Source organism: Balaenoptera acutorostrata, chromosome 12, assembly GCF_949987535.1.
Source record: "Balaenoptera acutorostrata chromosome 12, mBalAcu1.1, whole genome shotgun sequence".
In the NCBI taxonomy this organism is placed as follows: domain Eukaryota; kingdom Metazoa; phylum Chordata; class Mammalia; order Artiodactyla; family Balaenopteridae; genus Balaenoptera; species Balaenoptera acutorostrata.
In genome coordinates, this window is record NC_080075.1 from 11,383,619 (window position 1) to 11,405,519 (window position 21,901).

Sequence of the window (21,901 nt, forward strand, 5' to 3'; positions counted from 1 at the left end):
AGAGGCACCCGTCCGTCACACAGGGTGCCTCTGGCTGGGCCTGACCAGGCCCCATCTGTTTTCCTCTACTAATGGCACAGGAGAACTTAAGCATTTACAAGACTTGGGATCCCTGGTTGCAAATATTTTCTGTCTTTTTTCCCCATCCTTGACACTTTGCTTGTACTGAGGATTTATGTTGGAGGCTAAAGCGCCTCACAGAGATGCTGAAGGAGTGGAGGATGGTTATAAGGCAAGTCCTGGTGATTTGCTTTCTAAACTGCACTGGGGAAGTGGGCTAGGTGGTGGCCTGCAGTGAGACCTCCAGCCTGCTATTCAGATTCTCTCCCAGATACCCACTAACTGGACACCCATCTGGCTTTATAAGCTATTCTTTCAGGACTGACATTCTCTCTTTTCCACTAAGCCTATTGGTCAGCTACACCTGTCAACTGCTTTAATTGTACAATTATAGCACTGTCCTCAGATAACTAAGGTAAGAAGGTAGAAGTGCAGCTGAAGATAACCCCAGTGGATGGCAATTTGAATTACAATTTTTTGTTGTTTCAGTTACCTATTGCTGTGTAACATACAACCCTAAAACTTAGTGTCATGAAATAACAGTTGTTTATTTCTTGCAATTCTGTGAGTAGGCAACCTGGGTTCTAGTATAGTTCTTCAGCTAGTCTTAGGTAGGGTCACTGCAGTCATCTGAGTTTAACAGGCCTGAGGGCCTCACTCACGTATCTAGCCGTGGGTCTGGCTCTTGGCCAGGGCACCTCGGTCCATCTCCATGTAGCCTCTCATCCTCCAACAGACTGGGCTTCTGCACAGAAAGGGGTCTCAGGGTCCCAGGGGAGCAAGGGCAGAGTTGCAAGGCTTCTTGAGGCCTAAGCTCTGCAACTCACACAGTGTCACTTTCTGCACATTCTATTGGTCAGGTCACAAGGCAGCCCAGATTCAAGGGATGGAGAAAAAGACTCTATCACGGTGCCCAAGCAAGAAAGGGGCTAATCAAGGGACATTTCATTTGGGGTAAGGGACTTTACACAAACAGAGAACAGCATAAGGTCATCTGGTGCTGGGAACAGAGATGTGGGGATATGGGAAGAGGCAGGAAAACCTTCTGCACAGAGTCTTAGGAATAGCTGGGGTGTTGTAAGCACACCGGGTACCTCGCACCTTGGGCATCTGTTGTATAATTAACACCAACACCATGGAAAAATAGAGTTTGTTTAGAGGGCTGTAAAGCTTAGTCACTGCCCATACTAGGCCATCTTGCGCTCCCAACTGGAAGAAGGAAAATGCAGGGAGAGTCAAAAAGAGGAAGAAAAAACTAATCTACTGCAGCCAGGTGGGGATGGAAAACAAAACCGATGGTATAAATCCCTCCGCCCAAATCCACATATTCACATATCCACATACTGTCCCTCCCTCTTGGGCTGTTTCCTGTTTCTTTAAAGTAGACATTCTCAAATCCTGCTCACTGGATACTTCCAATGGATCTTATGTTCTTATTTTTAGACCAATACTTCCCTTGCTTTGGGGCTGTCCTTTTAAAAATTTTCTGCAAGAAGTTATAACTTGTTCATATTCTCTTATTTTTAGAGGGCACTTCTCCACTGATGTTTTTCCAAAAGCTGGTGAGTATTCTTTGTAAAGAGATGGGTGGGCGTGGGGTGCTTTATCCAGCACAGTTGGCTCACATACTGGCAGGATGGGGTGAGGGAAGGTGGCTACAGTATGTACCATGTTTATGCTTACAGTATGGAAGTATATGCTTGGTAATAAAACTAAACTTGTATAGTACTTGGCTAAGTCCTAAAGGGCTCTCTGGTAATAAGAAAATGCTGGAATTGAGTACTAATCAATGCTACAGTAGCTACCTAAGTTTACTTTGTATGAAGATCGTATTTGTAAAAAATCTCTAGAACTGCTCAATAGCTCCACGAGGTAGGAGGCCTGTCTCTGCAGTGTGTGCCTCTAACTCCAGCGCCCAGCAAACCCCTAACACAGCGTGGACTACAGTACATACTTTGTAAGTAGAAGAATCATCATTATTATTATCGTCCCCACAGGCAGAGGTGGGAGGCTACCTAGGGTCAGAGTCAAACGCGTTATAATAGGAATGATGCCTAATCCTTCCATCTGGACACTAATCATTCTGGGTTCGTGTTGCAGTCTGTGACACACGGAGAAAGCAAGGAGGAGGGCTCTTTCACACAGCCCCAGAAATTCAGGTTTAGAACGAATCTTAGCAATCAACAGTCTTCTCGGTCAATCCAGTATTCCTCTTTAGAGTGTCTTTGGAGGGTTTGGTGTCTGAACACTTACATGCAAGGAAACACTCTTTTTCACCAGCCATTGGATTCCTTTTTCATAAAAAAATCTACTTTATTCTCACTCTTAAAGGTGTAAAAATATCGAATAGAAACCTGCCTCCTGCAATTTCTACCTCTGGACCCTTATTCTGTGTTCGGCATCAGGCAGACCAAACCCATTTTCTCTTCTACACAGTGCTCATTCGAATAATTGAATTTCCCCTGTTGCGGAAGAGATGACAAAACTGGTTGAGTTTCATAATGCTAACCCAAAGGAAAAATTGTCTTGAATAATGATATTACAATACGTGGAAAGTTTAGGGATTTGTACACCATCTCATGGTTTTGAACTGTGTGGGTAGAGACATTGAGAGTTGACAGATTAGTCAGGGATTTGTCAGGAGTATTAATTACAGACTTTGAAATCTTGGTCAGTGAAAGTTCATCATAGTGCATCTTGCAGATATGATCAAAGTCTTTTCAGTACTGATTTGATGATGCTTAACCACAGTGTGTAAAGAATGAAGGTTTTCATTAGAAATTACTGATGTAATAGAGCACGCTGTAAGGGAAGAGGGATTGTTGGACTATTAAAATTCATGCTCTTCCCCCACCCTACCCCACCCCTCTTTTGGGGGCCCTACTCTCATTGTCTCTGAACACCTGAAATGGCGTTTTGAACTGCTGCAAAGACGTGTAGTCTTAACAGCATTTGTGCAGCTCAGCGATGACCACCACCATGAGGGCAAAGGTGGGGCTGGTGTTAAGTGATGTATTTAAAACCATAAAAATAAACCATAAAAACCTGGGGGCTAACTGTAATTTGGCGAGCGAAAGAAATTTACGGCTGGCTGAAAACTTGAAAAATGGAGGAGTAAAGTGCATAGCTGGTAAGTGGAAAGGAAAGCAGTTCTTCTATCTTGCCCTGGTCTTGGTTTAGGAAAACAATCTATTATTTTTGAGAGCTTTTTTTTTTTTTCTTTCTCCTGGCACCTAAACCATGGAAAATGAAATAAAAACACACTCGATGCAGCTCCTCCAAAATCACTGGCCTGCACTTCCCTCTCCCTTCTGCAAGGAAGACTCATCCGTGCCTTCCAAAGGTTGTCAGAACATGGAGGGTGTCAGCGGGGTTCTTTTGTGCTAACTTCCCACAGGTAGATTTCCTGCAGCAGCCAGGTGGAAGGCACACAAAGGTGCCAGTGCCCGGTCTTGGTCCCCCAGTCCCGTTGTGCTGGTGTTTCAGGAACCATGGCCTGCTGCCAGCCAGGGGTGGGAGGTGCTCGTCCCGACAGAACTGGGGCAGGTCTCCTCTGCTTCACCTGTTCTGACGCTCTTCCTGTTCAGTTGCCTCTGTACGCCAGAGGGTGGCACCCCAGGCACTCCAGAGGTGGAATGGAGGAAAAGGGAAAGAACTGGAGGAGAGGTGGGGGGAAGGGGATCGGAGGGCAGCGAAGGGGTGGAGAGAGAAGGGCTGCAAAGGGGAAAGTTGATAAAGTCTCTGATTTTGGTCTCCGGCTGCCAGCTAACTTGGAGCCCACCCCTACCCCTTCACGGAATAAGCGGGCTTCTGCCAGACTAAGTGTCAGAGTTAGGAATTCCTAAGAGGAAAAAGGCCTGTGACGGTGACCAACAGCCTCTACCCTCCTGGGTCCCGGGAAATCGGAAGGGAAGCTAGTGTCTGCGGCTGCTCGGTGTACCGGGGCTTCGGGGGTGGGCGTACAGCCGCTGGCACCAAATCGCTACGAGTGAGCCAACATCTGGCCCGTCCCTTTGTGTCGTGTTTTGCAGTTGCTCTATTTGTGCAGCTCACTGAAGGATGATGCCCTGAGGGGGATCTCCGCCTTTAACATCCCACACACCTCCCTCCACGCACCAATCGCTGGAATCGCCGACCCGCTGGCCTCCTGGGCCTTCTACCCAGCAGCGCAGCATCCCCCGGCCCGGGAAGGAGCGCGGTCTCCGCGGCCCAAGCTGGGAGCCAAGTTATAGCGGGGGCGGCGGGAAGGGTGGTGGCCCGCCGGCAGCTGCCAGAACGCTTCTCAGACGCCTGGAGCTGGGGCCCGAGGCCGGCTAGCACGTGCTGGGCCGCGGCCCTCAGGGATTTTGGTCGTGCAGTGGGGGTCCCGCTGAGGCTGGCGAGGCGCACTACGGCTGTTGGGAAAGGGAGCCAGGTGGCAGCCCCGAGAGTGTGGCATTTTATCCTCTCCTTGTAACCACGACTGGCCGGGCCATGCCCTCTGCCGCCTAAGTCACCAGATCGCCCTAGACAGAGTGGGCTCCTCTTCGAGCGCGCTCCAGAACCGGTTGCCACCAAAGGTCTCCCGCTGTCAGTGGTGACTCAGATTCCCAGTGATTTGGGAAGACTGTTGTGCTGGGTGGAAAGAAAGAAAACTATGAAAATCAAACACCCGCGGGCAAAGGTTCAGTCCAGCAAGTGATGCTTTTCCAGCCCCCTTGGGCTCCGCGAGGAAATACACAAGAGGAGAGAGGGAAGTGTGAGCTTGGAGTTTTGCTCTGGGCAAAGCACGAACCCGGGCTCGTCCCTCCAGGGCAGGCAGCTTCCGGAGGGACCGCAAGACAAAGCGCAGAAAACGTTTTGACCGAATGAATGTGTAATCTGTTGAGACGAGCAAAGATACAGCTAAAGTTTAATAAAGAAATTAAGCGTTAGGAAGGCTCCCGCTGCTTGCAGAGGACGGGGAGGTGGAGCAGGGCAATACACTGCAGTTAAGTTGGTTTCGGAACTTGGAGAGACCACGCCGGCGACGCCTGTGGTTCCAGCGAGGGCCGTAGATGTCGCCCGACTTCATTCTTGCTTTCAGTCCAAGCCATCCTGCGTGCTCCCTCTCCACATCTCGTGGAGGAGGCAGGAGGGGACACCGCTCTGCTTGTGTCTGCAAAGGCGACATCCAGGGCCGGAGCGGAGACCTAACGCCCACCCGCCCTTCTCTAGACTCGGACTCTGCGGGAGAGGGCGGAAAGGGCTCGTGGTCACCCGATGCCAGGCGCTCGGCCGAAGCTCCCCAGCACAGTCTGGATTGCACGAACTGCCGCCTCCGAGCCGACCTCCTGCTTGTGCCCCAAATAAGAGCATTTAGACGGTTGCTTTCCCCGACTCCTTTTTTTTTTTTTTTTTTTTAGTGTTCACAGGGTCACTGGAGCAGACGACGCGGGGGCGGCCGAGCTGCACAGAAGCAGAAGACAACCATCAGGGTTTTTTCTGTGTGGTTCTTTTCCGGTCCCTGTCTGCGTCGTCCAACTCCACGGAGAGCGCGGAGCACTCGGGCGCGCGGCGGGTTTGGGGCTCCTCTCCCGCACAGCAGGTTGGTCTCTTTTCCCCGGGTGCCACGATAGGCGGTTAAGGCGCAGAGTTTGCCTGCGGCCGCCACCTGTAACCACTTACGGGAGCTCCAGATGCGGGCATTGTAGACCTCTCGCCTCTGCGTCTACTTCGCCACATCCACACCCGCGTCCTTTCCCTCCTGCAGCGAAATCCCCGGGGTGGAGCCCGGCGCGTGTTCTCAAGCCCCTCCAGAAACCCTTGGCCTCCTTCACCTCGCTAAGGACTGTCGGGAGGATGCGCCGAGGAGACTTTGACCCGGGGCTGTGTTGCCACGCTGACGTTCTGCATCTGCTTACAAAACATAACAATTAACCAAGGTGGCCAGACGGCGGGACGACGACTCACTGTCTTGCTTCTCTGCACCGAGGCACCCTTCTGGGGTGCGGGTTAGGGAGGCCCCTAAATTGAGTCTGTATTCCATCTAGCCTGGCTTCTCCCGCGGCGGGATGTTCCATCTCCCAACCGATTTGCCCCCCACTACTCCGCTGCGGGCCTCTCAAACCCAGGGGAGCCCAGGGAAGGGCAGAAGTGGGAATGCAGGGTGCGCATTTAAATGTCAGATAGGGGTGCGGACCTAGAGGAGGCCCAGGGTGTGCACGGAGTTCGGTCTTCCGGGGAAGGAGCGGGAGTGGGGCCTTCGGACACCAAGGACACGAGGGATGGGGACGCGCAGGGAGGAAGGGTGGGGGGTATTGCGCTCTCCCTACTGCTCTCCACGGCGCCGTCCGAAGCCCTCGGCGCTGTCTTCTCTGGCCGTAACACGCCCAGGGACGGTTCCTGGACGGTTCTCTGAGAGCCCAACAAATCTCGAGTATCCCAACCAAGCCGAGGCACCATCCTCTCTCCCACCTGGAGGCCACGACTCTTCTCAGTCCTTTTTTCTTAAAATGATTTTTTTTTGAGTTCTTTTTTCATTTCCCTATTTCACCTGCTCTGCGCTCACTCGCTTCCCGCCTCGCACCCGGGCTGCGGAAAAAACGCCTCCGGGGATCGCTCCTGGCCCTTTTCTCAACTCCCCACCAAAGGCTATGCCTCTTACCGGAGGTTCGGCGCGGGAGAAAAACTAGGTGCCCCTGCGGGGTGGCTTAGAGAGGGCGCCTAAAAAGTACCGCGTGAGGCGAGGGCGAGGAAGATGAGCAGCCTGCGGATGGGGGTCCCACGCGGACCCCCGGAATCTGGAAGGGAGGAGAGCTCAGAGACCCCCCGCGCGTTCCCGAGGACCCACCCAGTCCTGGCGCCTGCCCCAGGGCGGCTGAGAGAAACTCCCGAGGCAGAGCCTGGGCTCAGGGGCGCCTCCTGAGGCTTTCCGCTGGCGGCAGCGGCCGGGCCTGGCTCCGAGTGTGCCCGGAGCACCCCCTCTGTTCCACGCGCACGCCGTGGCCACCACTGGATTGCCGGGGCGGGGGGTGGGGGGTTGGCGGCGGGGAAGAGAGGAGAGGGCACACTTTGGGGTGGGGGATGGGTGCGCACAGAGCAGTCCGCAGCCCAAGTCACTCCAGTAAACACGCCCGGCAGGGGCAGGGACGGCGGCGCGCGCAGCTGGGAACCCAGCAGGGACACCCCCGCCTTTACCTGTCCGTGCCTGCAAGCGCCGGCGGCCGCGGCGCCGCGGGGGCGGGGCTTGCCAGCCCGCGCGCCGGGCGGGACTTAGCGGGGGCGGGGCCCACGGTGATTGGGCGCGAGCGCGGGGCCTCCAGCATGAGCTGGGGAGCAAAGCCGCGCAGGTTTCATTTCGCTCCGCGCAGCCTCCAGGTTTCGAGTTTGCGGGAGCGCTGCGTCCCTCGTCGCCGCCGCCGCCGTCACCAAATTCTCTCAGCCGCCCTGAGCGCCCTGCCCTCTGAGGCCAGCATCGCTTCAGACTGCTGGATTCGCCTCGCTCCCGCCGCCGCCGCCGCCGCCACCGCCTCGGTGCCCTTCCCCTGGCTCTAATCCCCCCAATGTCTGACTCTGACTCTCGGACCGAGAAACGCAAGGTAAATACTTCCGAATCCCGGGGAGCAGACCGGGTACTGATGGAAGATTGGCGCGGGAGCCAGCACGGCGCCACCTCCAGCCCGCTTCCCGCGCACGTGCAGGCAGAGGCGCGCGTCCCCGTCCGGCTTGTCGGGCGGCAGGAGGCGGTCACCAGTGAGGGTCGAGTTCCCTCCCCAGGCAGGTCCTCTTTGGGGAGGGGTCGTCCGCACCGAGGCTGCGAGCAGTTAGTCTAAGTACGGCTCGGGCGGGGATGCGGCGCGCGGGGGTGGTGAAGCGTCTCCGGGCCGGTTGGGAGAGGCAGCGCGTGCTCTCCGCACTGGCCCGGGAGCTGGGGGCCGCCGCGCCGGACTGGGCTGCGCGCCCAGCCGTGAAGTCTCGCCGCCCGCCCGCCCCGGCGGCGCACGAGTAGCTGCCGCGAGGTACGAGCCGGTCTCGCGTCTCGGCTTTTCTCGGGCGCGGGCCCGCTGTGAAGGATTTATGGAACAGTGATGGTGATTAAACTGACGGGACTCGGCTTTTCCTTTTACTCGTTCAGGCCGACGTTTTGGGCAATTGCTGCGTTCGTCCTCTCTCTCGGACGTGTCTGGGGGTCCTGTCCGGTGTGCAGGCGCCCTGCGGACGATGCCAGACGCACGATCCACAGACAGCGAGAGACAGAGGGCCTCCTCCGACCGCTAGGGCCACGCGATGGACCAGCCGCTGGCTGTAGAACCTGCCCGGACCGTGGGGCCAGACCGTCTTAGCGATTCGGGCGTGCCCGAGCGCAGTGCTGGCTGGCAGTGCCGTGCCCTCGGGGGCCTGTTACTCTGGGTTGGCGCAGGTAGTGGAAGGGTCGCCGGACACCGGGGATGGGGCTATGGATGTGTTCCTTGTGTGCGGGGGTCACGGGTGCGCGCGGAAATGCGCGTCGGTGGCCAGTGGTAGCCGCTCAGATTTGGTGCGTGTCCCGTGGTGCACGGGGAGAAAGAGGGAGGAAGTTGGAGGAGGATGGGGGCTACAGCTGGGGAGGGGGTGACCTTTGGGCTCCGCACCCTAGCGGGCCTGGGCGGGGGTCGGCTGCTGGGACTGGAGTCTGGGGCCGGCCGTGAGGGTCCTGTTTTGTCTCCAGGTGACTGGCTGCTGGGCGCGGCGAGAGCTGCGGAGGCGCGCGCGGCGACCGGACTGGCGGAGGGGCGGGGCGGGGTAGCCTGGGCAGCCTCCGGCCCCGAGGCCGCGGAAACCTTCGCCGCGGCTGCCGCCGCAGCGACGGCCGGAGCCGCTTTCGGAGGCGAGTTTGTCAACAATCGCCTGGCCTTTGGCGGCCTGTCGGGCAGGCGCCGCCCCCGCCGCCGCAGGCGATTGGCTGTGGCGCGGAGCGACCGCACGAGGGCCAATTGGGAGCGCGGGCACCCGGCGCCAGCGGCGCGGGGAGGTCGGCGGTGCCGGCGGCGGCGGGCGCAGTGCGCGAGGGGAGGAGCGGGAGGAGGCGGAGGATGTTCCCGGCGGCTGCGGCCGGGGCAGCGCGGACCAGAGACGCGGCGTGCGGAGCCCTCAGCTGCCCGGCGGAGCGCGGCAGCGGACGGGCGGCGAGTTGCAGGCTCTCCGCTGCCCCGGGCGCTCCGACCGCGAGTCCCGGGCTTTGTCTCCCGGACCGCCTTCGTGTTGACGGTCAGGGGGCTCCGGGTCGGCGAAGGGCGCGGGCTGGGCGCCGCCGGGCCCCGGCCCGGACGCGACGCTCGGAAGGGAAGGGGCGGACGTGAGTTTCGGCCTGATTGCTTTCGGAGGGGAGAGTCTATGGGGTACGGGAGCCGCGCGCCCCGATGCCGCCCAGCGTGCGGAGTTACTTGTGGACTTTGCAGGGGTCGCCAGGGCACGGCTTTGGGGACCCCCTCCCATTTGGAGGTGTGCACCTAACAGTGCGGGTGTACCTCGGAGAAGTTCCGGCGAGTTCGGTGTGGCGCGCTGCCCCCCCGCCCCGCAGCCGGAGGAGGGGCGCGCGAGCCGGGAGCGGGAGGGACCTCGGGCGGGCGGAGAGCCGGAGCCCGGCTGGGCCGAGCCGCGCTGAGTTACAAACTCTATTGTGACGCACTTACTACGACTGACGGCCCTTGCCAAACCTTCCCCAGACTTGCTGTCCTCAGCACTTTCGGCAGAACAATGGGGCCGGAGCGGGGAACGCGGCCAGCCGCCTGCAATCGCTGCATCTGCGCCCGCTCCTGGGCTCCAGCGCTGTATCTGATCCCGGGAAATCAGAGCCCGCTGGGAGTTTCTGACTTACTCTAGTCGGGCCTGAGCAAAGAGCACATGTGAATAGATCTCAAACCAGCAGCCTGTCCTAAAACGTGTGTGTGTGTGTGTGTGTGTGTGTGTGTGTGTGTGTGTGTGGTGGTAGAGCACCAGTTCCACTAGTAATTGACATTGTTGCTGTGTTTTGTTTGGTGGTAGGGAGTTTAGTCCCTCCTCCCCACCTCACCCCCTCCAAACAAAGATAATGATACCTTTGTTATGCAGGTTATTTTTATTATTATTTGGAAGAGCGTATGGAAAACTATTCCTATATAAGCAATGACAGTGTTAAAGTGTTGGGCATTAATTCTAAGGATTTTTCAAGAATAGGTGAAAGTCTGCCTATTTAGGTATTCGTTGTAATTATTATTTTGCTTAAGATAACCCTAGTTTTAATTTTGCTTGCAGAAAAAAAGACCAAATGGCAAAGCAACCTTCCGATGTAAGTTCTGAGTGTGACAGAGAAGGTGGACAATTGCAGCCTGCCGAAAGGCCTCCTCAGCTCAGGCCTGGGGCCCCCATCTCTCTACAGACAGAGCGGCAAGGTAATCCCGAAGGAGAAGGGGACCGCTGCCCCCAAGGCAGCCCGCAGGGCCCACTGGCCCCACCGGCCAGTCCCGGCCCTTTCGCTACCAGATCCCCGCTTTTCATCTTCGTGAGAAGATCTTCCCTGCTGTCTCGATCCTCCAGTGGGTATTTCTCTTTTGACACAGACAGGAGCCCGGCACCCATGAGTTGTGACAAATCAACACAAACCCCAAGTCCTCCTTGCCAGGCCTTCAACCATTATCTCAGTGCGATGGGTAAGCAATGCCCGGGGGAGCGGCAGTGCACGTGTGGTTGCTTGACTCTCTGTCCAGAGGCTGTGTGTAGCATTTAAAGCCCCCTTTGAGAATCCTTTTACAGATATATTCCATGTTTTGTTGGGAATGACGCATATGTCAAATAAAACATCCAACCAACATTTAAAAAATACAAGTTTTGTGGCAGCGATGAGTTGAGGTCCAAGCATCAGCCTATTGGGCAGTATATCTCGAACCCCTGGTGCCTTCATTAAAGTATCTAACTGTGGCATGTTGTCCTAACCACTAAGATTTCCTCATTAATGACATTCTGCTTGAAAGGGACTCAATCAGTTACGGCAGATAGAGTAATAACCTAACCGAAAGTGTGGAAGAAGGGATGAGAGAAGTGAATCGTTTTCAAAAATGACATTTTAAGAAGATGAAATAGTTCATATCAGCATTACCACCATAGAACCATGAAAATATTTTGTTTTCTACTCAGATTCCTGTTTGGGCTTATTTTGTTTGCTTGGAGGGTTTGGACATAGTACTAATAAGATTAGATTGCGGGTTTTTATTTCAGGGATTAAAGATAGTTTCAGAGTCTGAAGGAAGAGTGGCAAACGTAAATGCCCAGAAAAATCTGGCAATCCCATCGGTGAGGGAACTGACCTGGTGGGGATTATGGCAGCTTGGAGAGCGTTTGCTCTTGTCCATTTGGCTGCTGCCAGTTGGGGCTGTGAGGGTGTGTGGTCTCAAGGTGGTAGGTTTTCCTATAGGGCCAGATAATCCGAGAATGCAGATTTTGATGCCAAATCTCCTGATGCTTTGGCAACTTGTTTAGAACTTTGAAAGCACTGTGTAAGCCAAATAAAAACATCTGCGGGCTTGATTTGATCCTTGAGCCTCCAGGGTATGGCTCTGAGTATGCAGAGTCCTCACCACCCTGATCAGGGAGGGGGTGAGTGTGTCGGTTCAAATCGCTGTTCCCCAGTAGTGGAAAAGGTTCATGTCTTGATCAGGATTCACTAGACTCTCATTTACCATTTGTCCAGATTAGCCCTTCTGCGTTAAAGAGATACAAGTAAGTTGGCAGTGTTTCCAATTAAGAAATCCAGCATAGATCCTATTAAAACGTAGGTGATACTTACCATGCCAAAGGCTAAGTAAAACAAAATCATCAGAGTAGCCACGTAACTGTTGGAACACATGACAAATCTTAGTTTTGCAAATACAGTAGACTTCAGTCTTCATAATCTTCAGTGCAGTAAACCGTGCAGGTCCGTCCCCATGTTGCAGAGTTAGTAAGAACCTCAGGACCTCGGTCATTTGTCAGAGGTTGGGCACACCTCGGAAGTGGCAGACAAATGACAAAAATACCAGCAGCTATACATATTGGCTGCGTGTCTCCTGCTAAATGCTTTCTTAGGACCCCTCCTTCGGGAAAGGAGCTGGAAGTTTTATTATTACTGTTACTTTAGTTATTGCTACTCCTGAGCTCATTTTAGCCTTAGAAGGTCTTGGTGCTTGCATATGTTTTTCTGCCCTTGAAAATGCTCTTGACTATATGAGGACTTACAAGTAAATGAGTTACTAAATGAATTAATGGGGCCTTATGGTGTGCGTGTTTAAAACCCCATGTATTTTAAGGATCCTCTGGAAGCCATTATAGTTTTTCCGTGCAGACCTCTGTATCAGGTGGCTTAGTGCGTGGAAATAGTTGCTCCTTCCCTGGAATATTCCTTCCTTAACCAGGAATAGTGAGTGAGGTAGTGTTTTGTTTTCTTTCTTTTTTTTTTTTTTAATAGGGATAGGCATGAATGCTTTTTTTTGGTGGCGTGCCGTTTAGCAAGCAAATTATAAGGTAAGCACCGTTTCTTGAGATGACATGTAGAGCTTTAGAGAGATCACAATCTAAATTATTAAGCAAAGTTATGGTTTTACCTGTGAAGTGTAAAGTAATGGATCTCGAGGTGTAATTTTATAGTATTAACTACGTTCCCGTAGGTTGGTGAGATAACTTAGAGTTGAATGCATAGGATTAAATGATAAGTTCTGAGGGGTTTGTCTGAAGTTAACGCACCAAGGTAAGTTTTCAGTATTAAGTTCTTGCGAGATTTGTTTGGGTGGGGTGGGGGGAGGAGGTGGGATGGGGGGAGGGAGGAATTGCTGGTGGGACGAGGGGATTTAGATGTGAGTGTGTTAAATTAAAGAATAAAATTTGCACCCTTTGTAGTCTGTAACTTTTTTCCCTGGCTATTCTTAAAATAGTTCAGTGCCCAGCGACCACTGAAATACGCTGAGTTGGTAAATTTGGGTTCTCTAAACATAGCCGTATTTAGTACTCCTTACTCAGCCATGTCCATTAAGATCTACAGTGACGCTTTTGATACTTTACTGCAAAATACGTTTTTCACAAAGAAGTCATTATATTGGTTTCAACCAGTGCAGCACAAATGTGAGGTTAGAAAGAGGTCCTCCTTAGGGCTTCCTTTAGCCACAGAGCAGTTTTCTGCTGAGTGACTTGGGGTGGAGAGCATGTATGTGGCAGTTTTGTTCTTGCACTTTGCTCTACTGAGAAAGTAAATTCTTGTCTGGGATGTACAGCAGTTGGGTGTTTGTACTAGAAACGTCTTCCTATTTCCCTCCCTGTCTTCAATTTTTCTGAAGGTATATTCAAAGAATGGTATATTCAGCTGTGAGAGAGACAGTTTTTTCACTTTCACCAAATTCTATTCTGTTTACACTCTGGGAGGATTAGCTTGACAAATGCCCTCTTAATCGGTGAAGAGCTGATTATTCGAATCAACCAACAGAGGTATTGGTTTGCCGAGTGCCTTTTCTGGTGAGTGTGCTTATTCTGTGTGTGTTTTTAATATAAATGTGTACTAAATTCCGTACAAATTCGTGCTTTGAAGATGTAGTCAAAGCAATTGCAAATCAGAGCTGAGAAAGGTCAGGGTATAGGTGAATGCTAGTTATCAACAACTCTCACACGTCACTTTGGTAAATGACTTAAACTTTATACTTGTTCCCTGGCAAATCAGAAATCACGGGTGGGAGCTAATTGCATTGTTCTTCGCGTCCATCCGTCAGCATCTTGTGCCTGCTTTAGCTGGTTACCAGCCCCTCTTTTAAGCTGTGAGCTCTCAGAGTAGGGTTGGGGGGGAGGGGCATGATGTCCTGCAGGTCCTTGGGAGATGTTCAGCATCATTTGAGCTTTGCCCTTTCCATAGAGCTGACCAGGGACAAATAAGATTTCCCGAAAGGGGGAGATTGGGATTGACATGTATACACTAATATGTTTAAAATAGATAACTAATAAGAACCTGCTGTATAAGATAAATAAGTAAATTTAAAAATAAATAAATTAATTAAAACGTGAAAAAAATAAAGATTTCCCAAAAGGTTTTGCAAGAAGAAGACCCAGCCAACACCTGTCAAAAAAACAGTTTTGTTCTTTAGATTCAGCTATAAGGTTTGTCAGGTAGGGGTGACAGGTACGGTCGAGCCCAGCACAGGCCCAGTGGGGAAACCACACGTGAGTATTGAGCACTTGAAATGGGACTAATCCAAACTGAGATGTGCAGTCAGTGTCAATACACACTGGAGTCTGAAGACTTAGCATATAAAAAAGAACGTAAAATATCTCAGTCATTTTTATATTAATTGTATGCTGAGATTTTTGAATATGGGGGTTAAATTATATATACATATATATATATTGTGTGTGTGTGTGTGTGGTAAACACAAAATTTACCATCGTAACTGTTTCTAAGTGTACCCTTTAGTCGTGTTGAGTATCTTCACATCTTCCAGTTCTCAGAACTTTTTCGTCCTGCAAAACTGAAGTTCAGTAGCCAGTAAAGTGCCTCTGCATTTTTCTCTCCCACCCAGGTCTTCAGCCACCATTCTGCCATCTGTCTCTGTGATTTTGAAGACTCTAACTAGGTACCTCATGAGTGGAGTCGCACAGTATTTGGCTTTTTCCGACTAGCTTATTTCACTTAGCATGATGTCCTCAAGGGTCATCTCTGCTCTAGCATGTGAAGCAGATTTCCTTCCTTTTTAAGGCTGAATAATATTCTATTGTATGTATAGACCACATTTTCTTCGTCCATTCATCTGTCGATGGGCATTTGGGTTGCTTTCATCTCTTGTCTATTGTGAGTAATGCTACTGCGAACATGGATGTACATATGTCTCTTTGAGCTCTTGCTTTCAGTTCTTTCAGATGTGTACCCAGAAGTGGGATGACTGGATCATGTGGTAGAACTATTTTTAATTTTTTGAGGAACCTCCATACTATTTTCCACAGTGGCTGCACTAATTTACATTCCCACCAACAGTATCCCTTTTCTTCACATCCTCACCAGCATTTGTTATCTCTCATCTTTTTGGTAATAGCCATTCTAACAGGTGTGAGGTGATAACTCTTTGTGGTTTAGATTTGCAGCTCCCTAATGATTAGTCATGTTGAGCATCTTTTCCTATATATGTTGGCCATTAAGTTTGTTTTGAGATTAATTTGACTGGTTTCTTTTTACTTTTTTTAAAAGTGGCTACTAGAAAAATTTCAAATTAGATCTGCCACTGGCATTCTGTTTTAACAGAATGGTTGGGTTGGCCTGGCAGATGGAAGAGCTGGACCGGGCTTTGTGCTTTAGCAAGCCAGACCTGATTCTTCCACTCAAAGCACATCATGTCCGTGGAACTTACTCCTTTGGTTGCTTTTGTTGACTTAGACGAGTGAAAGTAATTACCCTAATCTCGTAAGCATCTTAAACATCAAGTGAGCTTTGTAGATCTGTTCTCCGGGCAAATATGAGTATCCGTTTTGTTTCACCTCTTTAAACTCTGTGGTACATGCAGGCTTTGAAAAGGTGGAAGGCGGAGTGATTTGGTTCCTTCGGCACCTCAGGGTGCCCTGGAGCCTGATGACAGAGATAGAGTCTTCTCTGCTGAAGACCTGGTTCTGGCCTTCAGACCCCCCAGGGTCGCTCGTTTGGACACCAAGAGAAACAAATTCACTTTGTAGGTCCTGTGTGGGGAGAGAAAGTGACGAAAGAGAGGGAAAATTTTCTTTACTGGTTCCAAACAAAGTTTAGTAATTGATAGCTGTCTAGACATTTTAAAGTTTTACATCTTTAAAAGAACTTTATTGTGAGATAATTATAGTTTGACATGCAGTTGTAAGAAATAACCCAGAGAGGACCTATGTGTGTGTCCTTTACCCAGTTTCTCACAATGGCAACACCTTGTTTAAATAGTACAGTATCATAGCCAGCACATGACCTTGATAGACTCCAGCTGCCTTATGCAGATTTCACCAATTTCACATGCGTTCCATTTGTGTGTGTGAGACTGTATTTACTTGTGTGCAATTTCATCAGATGTGTAGGTTTGTGTGACCACCAGCCCAGTCAAGATCCAGAACAGTTCCATCCCACGGATTCTCTTGCTACCTTTGTATATCACAGCCAACTCCCTCCTGCTCCCTAACCCCTGACAGCCACTAATCTGTGCTGCATATCTGTACTTCTGTTCTTCCAAGTATGCTATAGAGTCATACTATATGTGACATTTTGAGCTTGGCTTTTTTCACTCAGCATAATACCTTTGAGATCCACCCAGGATGCTGTGTGTATTCGATGTACTACAGTTTAGCTATTGACCTGTTGAAAGACATTTGGGCCGTTTGCAGCTCTGGCAGGGACCTGGCACAGCTGGCACTTGGGGGGCATTTGCCAGCCTGCATTGGACGTTACACATTGTCCTGTGGTACATCTTTGGGCAGCTGCCAGTTGAAGGCCATGGGCACAGTCTTCCTGGTGAAGCCACCCATCAGACTGGCCACCAAGGCTTCACCTGGGCAACAGAACTGCCGCTGTGAACTGTGCTGTATGGGTGTTTGTGTGAACATGAGTCTCATTTCTCCGGGATAAATGCCCAGAAGTGCAATTGTTGGATCCTACGGTACTCGAGTTTTTTAAGAAACTGCCAAACAGTTTGCCAGAGTGTGGCTGTGCCGTTTTATATTTCCATCAGCGATGTGTGGGAGATCCATTTTTTCCAGATCTTAGCCAGCATTTGGTGTTATCACTATTTTGTATTTTAGCCATTTTAACCTGTGCGTAATGATACCTCATTGTAGTTTTAATGATGTTGAATATTTTGTGTATGTTTTTTTTTTTTTTTTTTAAAGGATTTTCTTATTTATTTATTTATTTTTGGTTGTGTTGGGTCTTCGGTTCGCGCGAGGGCTTTCTCCAGCTGCGGCAAGCGGGGGCCACTCCTCATCGCGGTGCGGGGGACCGCTCTTCATCGCGGTGCGCGGGCCTCTCTCCATCGCGGCCCCCCCCGTCGCGGGGCACAGGCTCCAGACGCGCAGGCTCAGCAATTGTGGCTCACGGGCCCAGCCGCTCCGCGGCACGTGGGATCTTCCCAGACCAGGGTTCGAACCCGCGTCCCCTGCATTAGCAGGCAGATTCTCAACCACTGCGCCACCAGGGAAGCCCTTGTGTATGTTTTTTGCCTCTGTTTACTCTCCTGTGAAATGGTTGTTCATGTCTTTCACTTATTTTCTAATTGGATTTTTTTTTTTTTTTAACTCTTGAGCTTTGAGAGTTTTTATGTATTCTAGAGTCAGCAAGGCCTTTGTTAGGTATGTGATTTACAAATGTCTTCTCCCAATCTGTAGCTTGTCTTTCTATCCTCTTCATAGAGCAAAAGTTTTTAATTTTGATGAAGTCCATTTAATCAGTTTTTCCTTCTGTGGATCATGCTTTTGGTGTCCGGTCTAAGAACTCTTCACCAGGCTCTAAGTCCCCTAATTTTTTTCCTAGGTTTTTCTTTTTTTCCTGGAAGTCTTATAGTGTTAAATTTTACACTTAGATCTCTGATTTATGTTGAGTTAATTTGTGTGTTAGGTATGAGATTTAGGTCAGTGTTTATTCTTTTGGACTACGGTGCCCAGTTGCTCTAGCACTGTTTGTTGAAAAGATTTTTCTTTTTCAATCTAATGGCTTTGCACCTTGGTCAAAGATCAGTTGTCGGGTTTGTGTGGGTTTGTTTCCAGTTTCTCTTTGGTGTTCCATTAATTGAGGTATCTGTCCCTCTGCCAGTACCACACTGTCTTATTACTGTGGTTGTGTATGAAGCCATTATAATGGGTAGAGTGATTCTTCAGACTTCATTCTACTTCTTCAAAATTGTTTTAGCCTAGGCCCTGTGCCTTTTCATATAAATTTTAGAATAAGCTTGTCTGTGCCTACCAAAACCCCTGCTGGGATTTTTGATAGGAATTTTGTTAAACCTGTAGGTCACTTTGGAGAAGAATTTACCTCTTTACTATGCTAAGTCTTGTAATCCATAAGCAGGGATGTCTCTTCAAGTATTGAGGTCTTTAGGTGTTGTAATTTTCAGCATAAACATCTTATGCATATTTTGTTAGATTTCATTTACCTTGGAGAAATTATTAATGGTATGTTATTTTTTATTTCAGCTTCTACATATTCATCTTAGTATATAGAAATGCAGTTCATTTTTGTGCATTGCTCTTAATATCCTACAGCCTTGTTGAACTCTAATTCAAAAATTTCTTGGGAGACCTATCTAGACAACCATGTAATCTGAAAATAGGCACAGTTTTATTTCTTCCTTTGTGATTTGTATTTTATTTCTTTTTCTTGCCCTAATGCACTGGCTAGAACTTCCAGTGTTATGGTGAATAGGAGTGGTGAGAGCAGACATCTTTGCCTTTTCTGCTGATCTTAACAGGAAAGCTTTCAGTCTTTAACCATTAAGTATGAAGTAGCTATTTTGTAGATGCTCTTTAAAAATATGAACAAGTTTCTCTTTATTTCTAGATTGCTGAGAGTTTTTATCATGAATGGATGTTGGGTTTTATAAAACATTTATTCTGCATCAATTGATATGATCATGTGACTTATGTTAGCCAGTTGATATGCTGTGTTATGTTGACTTTCAGTATTAATCTGCCTTGCATGCCTGGGATAAATCCTTCTTGATCAGGGTGTAGTTCTTTTCATAATTGCTGAATTGAATTTGCTAATATTTTGTGGAGGGTGTTTGTGCCTAAGTTCATGAGAGGTATTTATCTGTTGTATTAAGACTGTCTGGCTTTGCTCAAGGCCTTAATAGTGGGTTGCGTAGTGTTCCCTCCTGCTCTATTCTGGAAGAGATTCTGTAAAATTGGTATTAATTCTTCTTTAAATGTTTGGTGGGATGCTCTAATGAAACCATCTGAACCTGGAGATTTATTTTCTGGGTGTTTTTAAATTACAAATTCAATTTTTTAGTGTTTATAGGACTATTCAGGTTATCTGTTTCATCTTGGTTGAGTTTTGGTACTTTGTGGTTTTCATGGAATTGGTCCATCTCTTCTAAGTTGTTGAATTTTTGAGCCTATTAAGTGTTTATAGTGTTCCCTTATTATCTTTTAAAATGGATACAGGATCCGTTGTGATAGCCCATTTTATTCCTGATATTGGTGACTTATGTTTTCTTACTTTTTAATCTTTATCAGTCTTTTTAATCTTTATCAGAGTTTGTCAGTTTTGTTTTTTTAAACACTTTTTTTTTTTTTTTCTTGGCTGCACGCAGCATGTGGGATCTTAGTTCCCTGACCAGGGATCAAACTGGGGCCCACGGCAGTGAAAGTACAGAGTCCTAACCACTGGACCACCAGGGAATTCCCCAGGTTTGTTTTTTTAAACCAGCCTTTTGTTTTGTTGACTTTTCTCTATTATTTTCCTGTTTTCAATTCTGTTGTTTTATTAGTCTTCTGTTTGCTTTGTGTCTGTTTTGTTTCTCCTAATTTCTTGAGGGTAGAAACTTAGAGTAGTGTTTTGAGACCTTTCTACTGCAAGCATTTAGTGCCATAAATTTCCCTTCTCTCCTGCTTTAACTGTATCCCACATGTTTTGGTATATTGTGTTTTCATTTCCATTGACTTCTGTGTGTTTTCTTTTTATTTCCTTTGAGACTCCCTTTCTGACCCTAGATTAATTTAGACATGTGTTGTTTCACTTGCAAGTGCGTGAAGACTGTCTTGTCTTTCTGTTATTGTTTTCTTATTTGATTCCAGTATGGTCAAAGAACATACTCTGCATGATTTCAGTTCTTTTGAATTTGTTGAGGTTTGTTTTACGGCTCAGGATATGGTCTGTTTTTGGTGAATGGTCTATGAGTGCTTAAAAAAAAAAAACAAAAACTGTCTTCTGCTCTTGTTGGTTGGCATGTTCACTATATATTTGTCGATTTAGTCTTACTGGTTGGTTGTGTTGTTTGGTTCTTCTATATCTTTGCTGATTTTCTGTCTAGTAGTTCTGTCAACTGCTCAGTGTAGTGTTGAAGTCCCCAACTATAATGGTGGATTTGTCTCTTTCTCCTTTCATATCTGTCAGATTTTGCTCCGTATATTTCGAGGCACTGTTTGGTGTTTGCACATTTTGAACTACATCTTCCTGTTAGGTTGATCCTTTTATCATTGCTATAAAGCATAGCCACTCCTGTTTTTTGTAAAAAATATTAGCAGTGTTTACATGGGATGTCTTTTTCCATCCTTACTCTTCCAGCCTACCTATGTTGTATTTGAAATAAGATTTTTTGTATACGACATATCTTTAGATGATGATGTTTTTTTCTACCACACCCAATCTGTCTTTTTAGTGGTGCATTTAGACTGTTTACATTTAAGGTTCTTGTTGGTATGTTAGAGCTTAAGTCTGCCATTTTACTATCTTTCTGTTTCCTCTGTTTGTGTTTCTGTTTCCTATTTTCTTTTTTCAACCTTACTGTGAGTTATCCGAACATTTTTTAGGATTCCATCTTGCCTTTTTTTTTGTAGTGTTCTTACATATATTGCTCTGCTATTACACTATACAGATGTAACTTACTATAATCTACCACCGTCAGTGGCGTCACCATTTTATGACTTCACTTGCAGTGTAGGTACCTTACTTCTTCCATTTAGGTCCCCTTACCTGCCCCGATTTTCAAATATAATTGTCTTAAATATTTCCTCCATATACATTGAGCACCATGTCAGATGATGTTATCTCTTTTGCTAAATGTAATTTAAGAAACTCCTGAGAAGTAGCCTAGTTATTTACTCCCACTTTTTCCCATTCCAACATTCTTTCCTTTCTGAAGTCCTAAGGCTCTGTTATCATTTCCTTCCTTTCGAGAGGACTTCTTTAGTCATTCTTCAATGACAGGCCTGCTGGCAACAATCCTTAGTTCTCCTTCATCTGCGAATGTCTTTATTTCCCCTCACCCCCCGCACCCCCCGAGGATATTTTCACTGGTTATAGAATTTGTGCTTGACGGTTGTTTTTTTTTCAGTGCTTGAAAAACGTGCCACTTGCTCCTGACCTTCATGGTTGCAGGTGAGAAATCCTTTGTCATTTGAATTGTTCTCCTATAAGTAATGTGTCATTTCAGTCTGGCTGCTTTCAGGGGTTTTTCTTTGTCTTTTAGTTTCCAGAAGTTTAATGTGGCTTGGATTTCTTTGGGTTTATCCCTTTCAAGGTTCACTCGGCTTCTCGAATCTGTGGTTTGATATTTTCTGCCAAGTTTGGGAAGTTTTCAGCCATTATGTCTCTGGATATTTTTTCAGTCCCTGCCTGCCTCTTTGGGGACTTCTGTGACAAAAGAGTATTAGTATTTTTGTTGTGATCTGACAGGTCCCCGAGACTCTGTTCATTTTTCATCGTATATTCTCTTTGTTTCGATGAACTAAATTCTGCTGATTAGCCTCATGTCCGCTGGTTCTCTCCTGTGTCACTTCCACTCTATTATTGGTCCTTTCCAGTGATTTTTTTTTTTGCTTTTTTACTTTAAATGTATTTTTCAGTTCTAAAATTTTTCCTGCTTCTGCTGGGTGGGGTGGACGTTCAGATCCCTCCTGGGCCTTGCTGCCACTTTCCCAGCAAAAGCAGGGCACCAACCCGCAGGGCACCGACCCGCATGGCTTCACGGAGCCCAGTCGGGGGTGTACGCTTAGCTCCCATGGCCCCTGTTGACACCTGGTGGGGGAAAAGGTGGAGGGCTGACCTGCAGGCCTTGTTTCTGCAGGGCGGGGGCCAAAGCTCAGTTCCTCTCTGCTCCCTGTCTACACCAGCGTGAGGGCTGGGGTGGGGGGGGGGCGGGTGGAACACACCAGCCCTGCCCTCCATCACCTCGTTCCCCTCACTGGTGCTGGGTGT

General features: G+C 48.6%; 2 protein-coding genes across 15 annotated transcripts in view; both read left to right on the forward strand.

The window, feature by feature from the left end:
- Window positions 1–4,292, forward strand: part of ACOXL (acyl-CoA oxidase like) — a 360,904-nt gene extending 356,612 nt beyond the window's left edge. The window contains 1 exon segment of the mRNA XM_057558364.1: window positions 4,092–4,292. Within this exon segment, the coding sequence (XP_057414347.1) occupies window positions 4,092–4,292 (201 nt within the window).
- Window positions 4,293–7,362: 3,070 nt separating this feature from the next.
- The window catches only part of BCL2L11 (BCL2 like 11), a 155,059-nt gene continuing 140,520 nt past the window's right edge, over window positions 7,363–21,901 (forward strand). For 5 of the 14 annotated variants that reach the window (XR_009009883.1, XR_009009884.1, XM_057557989.1 and 2 more), the window contains exons 1-2: window positions 9,072–9,355; window positions 10,294–10,688. Coding sequence is in view for 10 of the 14 variants with exons in the window: in XM_057557989.1 (XP_057413972.1) it covers window positions 9,093–9,355; window positions 10,294–10,688 (658 nt within the window). In the remaining 4 variants the exon portion in view is untranslated. Of the gene's footprint in view, window positions 7,620–9,071; window positions 9,356–10,293; window positions 10,689–12,478; window positions 12,535–13,340; window positions 13,516–21,901 lie in introns of those variants that run through there. The other 9 variants (XM_057557994.1, XM_057557992.1, XM_057557993.1 and 6 more) reach the window with 6 other exon arrangements.